General features: G+C 37.0%; 1 protein-coding gene across 1 annotated transcript in view; it reads left to right on the forward strand.

Moving 5' to 3' along the window:
* The window catches only part of HERC5 (HECT and RLD domain containing E3 ubiquitin protein ligase 5), a 113,295-nt gene that overhangs the window by 77,133 nt on the left and 30,815 nt on the right, over positions 1-5,347 (forward strand). The window contains exon 18 of the mRNA XM_006867775.1: positions 3,196-3,362. Coding sequence (XP_006867837.1) covers positions 3,196-3,362 — 167 coding nt within the window. The remainder of the gene's footprint in view (positions 1-3,195; positions 3,363-5,347) is intronic.

Below are 5,347 nucleotides of genomic sequence, written 5' to 3' on the forward strand. Positions count from 1 at the left end.
TACACTTTGTCCGTCTGTCAAGAAGCTTTTGTATTACCTTATAAAAATATTTTAGGCTGAACTGCAAACCACGAATAAACCACTGCCTTCACTTCTTCATTAGAAGTGAATCTTTGTCCTTGAAGAGCTGCTTTCAGGGAACCAAACAGGAAGAAGTCCGATGGAGCAAGATCAGAACTATAAGGAGGATGCTTTAACACCTCAAAACAAAGTCTTTTGCAGAGTGTCAACATTGTGGACAGAGATGTGCAGAGGTGCATTGTCGTGCAAGATCATGATGCCTTTGGATAGCAGTCCTCTGGGCTTAATCTGAAGTTTAGGCTTCTGCTCTTCAGTGAGCATTTAACTGTAATGAGCACTGTTGATTGTTGAACCTTTTTCCTGATAATGGCCCAATACCGGTCCTTGAGAATCCCAGAAAATTACAAGCATCAATTTTCCAGCTGATGGTTGACTTTTAAACTTTTTCTTTGTTGGCAATTGAAAATGTTTACATTCTACACTCTGTCATTTACTCTCAGACACATAGTGATGAATCTTTGTCTCGTCACCAGTAATGATTTTTTTAAAAGAAACTTTTACCTTCTTTTGAGTGTTGGTCTAAATTTTGTGTGCAGATGTCCATGTTCATAACTGCACAGCAATGACCTTGAATGGGAAGTGCTGATAAGACAGTGCAGCCAACAGAAGTTTTAATATAACTGCAGTGCGGATAATTTTTTTGTATGTGTGTGTGTGTGTATATATATATATATAATTGTTGTTGTTAAGTGTTGTCAAGTCGGTTCCAAACCATAGTGACCCTGCATAGGATTTCTGAGGAGCAGCTGGTGTGCTTGAATTCCCAACCTTGCAGTTCAAACTGCGCCACACCAGGATGCTATAAAATCACCACGGCCTTTAGCCATGCACAAACAGTAATTTTGTGTGTTGGCTGCTCCACTGTTCTCTGTCAGCTTACAGGAGGAAAAGCAAGGCTTACAGAAGGATGCTCCATCAGACGGAAGCTGCACTAAAAGCACCCTGAATCAAGATGAGTGGGAAATGATCCCAACAAACATTTTAGATTTTTTTTAAGTGTGGAAATTATTAAACAATATCATTAATATCACATACAAATAAATTTTTTCTGAAGGTAATTAAAAAATGGTTGCAGCAGTATATTACAGGATTCTACCCAAAATTCAAGCCATACTGAGAAGAGGAAGTGGAAGGAAGGATATCATTGCTAATGTCAGATGGAACTTGGCTGAAAGCAAAGAACACAAGAAAGCTGTTTACTTGTGCTTCATTGACTGACTACACAAAGGCATTCTACTGTGTGAATTATAACAAACTGTGGTTAAAACTTGCAAGAATGGAGATCCCAGAACACTTAATTGTGCTCATGAGGAAACTACATAGACGAGGAGTCAGTTGTTAGAACAGAAGAAGGGGATAATCGAATAGTTTAAAATCAGGAAAGGTGTTGATCAGGTTGCATCTTTTCACCATATTTATTCAATTTATATACTGAGTAAATCATTTGAGAAGCTAGATTAATATACAAAAGAATGTAGTGTCTATATTGAAGGAAGCATCATTAACAACCTGAGATACATAGATCATAACAACCTTGCTTGCTGAAAGTGAAGAAGACTTGAAATACGGATGAAGATCAAAGACTACCACCATCAGTATTGATTGCACCTCAATGTAAAGAAAGAAAAAAATCCTCACACTGGACCAATAAATAACATCAATAAAAAACATCATGATAAACAGAGAAAATATTGAAATTGTCAAAGTCTTCATTTTTCTTGGATCTACAATCAACACTCACAGAAGCAGCGATCAAGAAATCCACTGACATATTGCATTAGGCAAATCTGCTGCTAAAAACCTCTCTAAAACGTTAAAGAGCAAATATGATACTTTGAGGTCTAAGGTGCTCCTGCCCCAAGTTATGGTATTCTGAGTCATCTCATATGCATGTGCACGTTGGACAATGAATAAGGAAGACCATAGAAGAATCAATGCATTTGAATTACGGTGTTGGCAAAGAATACTGGAAGTACCATGGAAGGCCAGAACAAACAAATCTATCTTGAAAAAAGTACAAGAATACTTTTTAGAAATGAGGATGGTTAGATTTCTCTGTCATACTTTGGACATGTTAGCAGGGACCTTTCCCTGGAGAAAGTCTTGGGAAAAGGGGAGTGCTGGTGAAAAGTAGGAAGAACCCCAAGATGAAAAGGGTTGACATGATGGCAGCAACGATGGCCTCAAACATTACAAAAGTGGCGCTGCAACAGGCAATGCTTCGTTCTGCTGTACAGACTCATAACCGACTCGATGGCATCTAACAACAATAACAACAACATAATATTCCTAAGAGGCTAAGAGCCCTGGTGTGGCACTGTACCCTGTACTGCTCACCAAAAGGTCATCGGTTCAAATCCATCAACCGCTCTCAGAAACCCTATACAGGTTTGCTATGAGTTGGAACCAAATCTATGGCACACAGCAAGAAGAGGCACTGACAATATGTGTTCAACTACTGACTTAAAGGCTGGTGGTTCAGATCTACCAAACATTACCACAGAAGAAAAATCTGGAGATTTTCTTTATAAGGGTTACAGTGAAGAAAACTCTTTGGAGCAGTGCTACCCCGTAACAGATTGAGGTCTTTATGTGTTGGAATTTACTCAAGGATAACAAGGGGTTTGTTTGTTGTTTTAATAGAATTATTGTTGGTAAATGTCACAGAATTGGTTCTGACTCATAACGACCCTTTATAGGGTTTCTGAGGAGCAGCTTGTGGGTTTGAACATCCAATCTTGCAGTCCAGTGTTTATTCTACAGCGCCACACGAGGACTCCTTTTTATAGAGTGTATAGATAAAAATAAACTCTTTCTCAGTTACTTATTCCTGGTTTTGATTTTTCCAGATGAGTTTAAAGATAACAGCTATGAAAACTACCTTATAAGGATTCCTTGCCTAATGTGTTTCTATTTCTGTTGTGTTTTAATTACTAAGACTATAGCAGGGATTAGAATTGACATACTGATTGACTATGAACCTTAAAGATTATAAACTCAAGATTATTAGTTTTGATTTATGATATCATCTTGGAAAGGGGGAAATATTTACCTAATACAAATCTGAATTTTCAAAAATGTATATTTTAATATATCTTTTCCCCCTGTTTTCAGCCTAAATTTGAGGGGCAAAAATATTTCTTCTTTGGGGTACTCTGTGGACTATCCTTATTCAATTCCAATGTTGCCAATATCCCTTTTCCTCTGGCGCTATTTAAAAAACTTTTGGACCAACCACCATCATTGGAAGACTTCAAAGAACTCAGTCCTGTTTGGGGAAAGTAAGTAAATGTGGGTATTTTTAAAGAACGCTATCTTACATGTATTTCAATAAATATTTAACTAACAACAACATATTCCAATAATATTTTCATGTTTAGCAGTAGTATTCTAGAAAATTTGAATCAATTTTAACTTTGGCAAGAGTTGTTGGATAATAATTTCATCTTCTACAATTAAGAAAAGTTCTTATGACTCGTATGCAATCCCTGAATTAATCTTTAAACTTTATTTGTGTAGAACAGTCCCAATGAACAGAGCATAGGTTATAGCTTAGTGAGAAATCTGTAAGTGACATTTATGTGCTTATTTTAAATAAGTAATGTTTATTTTAAATTTTGTCTTGTGTCATCATCTTTGCCTATTACATAGCAAGAATAATTCAAAGCTATGTTAGTTAAAAAAAACAGTATCAAATTGGTACAGTTTTTTTTTCAGTGTTTCTGTTGTTGTTAAGTACCTTGGAGTCAGTTCTGAATCATAGTGACCCTGCAAAGGGTTTCCAAGGCTGTAAATCTTTATGGGAGCAGAACACCTCATCTTTCTCCTGTGGAACAGCTGGTAGTTTTGAACTGCTGACCTTGAGGTTAGCAGCCCAACTCGTAACCAAATATAGAAATTCAGAAACTGATTTGTACTCACATGGGATTTTGTAAGAAGTGACATAGAAGATCAGTAGAGATCACAGGTACTGTTCAGTAATGGAGCTAGAAAATTTTAGTATCCATTGGGGAAAAAAAATGAAAGCAAAAACAATGAACTCAAACATACCAATAATAATGAAATGACACAAGACCAGACAACATTTTGTTCTGTAACACCTAAGATCACTATAAATCAGAACCATCTCTAAAGCAAATAACACCTACAGAAAAGTGGGATAGAGGAGGTACTCTCTATAGGTAAGCAATCAATATTAGCAGTGTTTTAGTTGTATTGTAGGAGTTCCGCAGTGTTCATTATAAACATATATTGGAGTCCTGGTGTGGCTCTGTGGGTTAAAGCACTAAACCACAAGGTCAGTGGTTCAAACTCACCAGCTGCTCCTTGGAAACCCTATACGGGGTCCTATGAGTTCAAACTGACTAAACAGCACCTAACAAGCCACCAACAATATATAAATAGGTAAATAAACTGTAAATGGATGAATGATTTCAGAGTGTCATGGAGAAAAGATTATGATTAGTCCTGTAATATCAGCTGAGTTCCCATTACTTTCCTCAAAAAATCACAAAAAGTAAACAATGATTTATTTTGTCATAATCCATTCATTAAAAAATATAGTGGGTGGAGGGGAAGCACTTATCCCAGAGGCCTTTTCCAATGGCATGTATTCTTTTGGAAAAAGTTACCAAGCTCCTCTAAGTTGTACTTGTACCATTTATATACTTCTATGGCTGCACATATTTCACTGTACTATAGGGGACACAGTCATCATCCTATCTCATAGATTAGTCTGAGGACTTATTAACCCTATTTTCTTAGTTTCAACTTTATAGCCTTTATACCTGCCCCCTTAGTGCTTAATAAATGTTTGTTGTTTTTGTTGTTGTTGAGTGCCGTTGAGTCAGTTCCAACCCATAGGAAGCCCATAAAGGGTTTCTGAGGCTGTAAATCTTTACAGGAGCAGAAAGCCTTAACTTTCTCCCGTGGAACCGCTGGTAGTATCGAACTGCTGACTTTGAGGTTAGCAGCCCAACTCATAACCATTATGCTACCAGAGTTTATTGAGTATATAAATGAGCCAACAACGCAATATAAGGCATCTTATGTTAAATATCACATACACACACTTTTCTGTCAGTTTGTCGCAGTGTGGTGGCTTGCATGTTGCTCTGATGCTGGAACTATACCACCAGCATTTTAAATGCAAGCAACATCACCCATGGTGGAGAGTATTCAGCTGAGCTTCCAGACTAAGAGACTAGAAAGGAGAAACTGACTACCTCCAAATATTTAGTCACTAAAATACTTATGAATAACAGTG

The sequence above is a fragment of the Chrysochloris asiatica genome, unplaced genomic scaffold (genome assembly GCF_000296735.1).
Source record: "Chrysochloris asiatica unplaced genomic scaffold, ChrAsi1.0 scaffold00109, whole genome shotgun sequence".
Lineage (NCBI taxonomy): Eukaryota > Metazoa > Chordata > Mammalia > Afrosoricida > Chrysochloridae > Chrysochloris > Chrysochloris asiatica.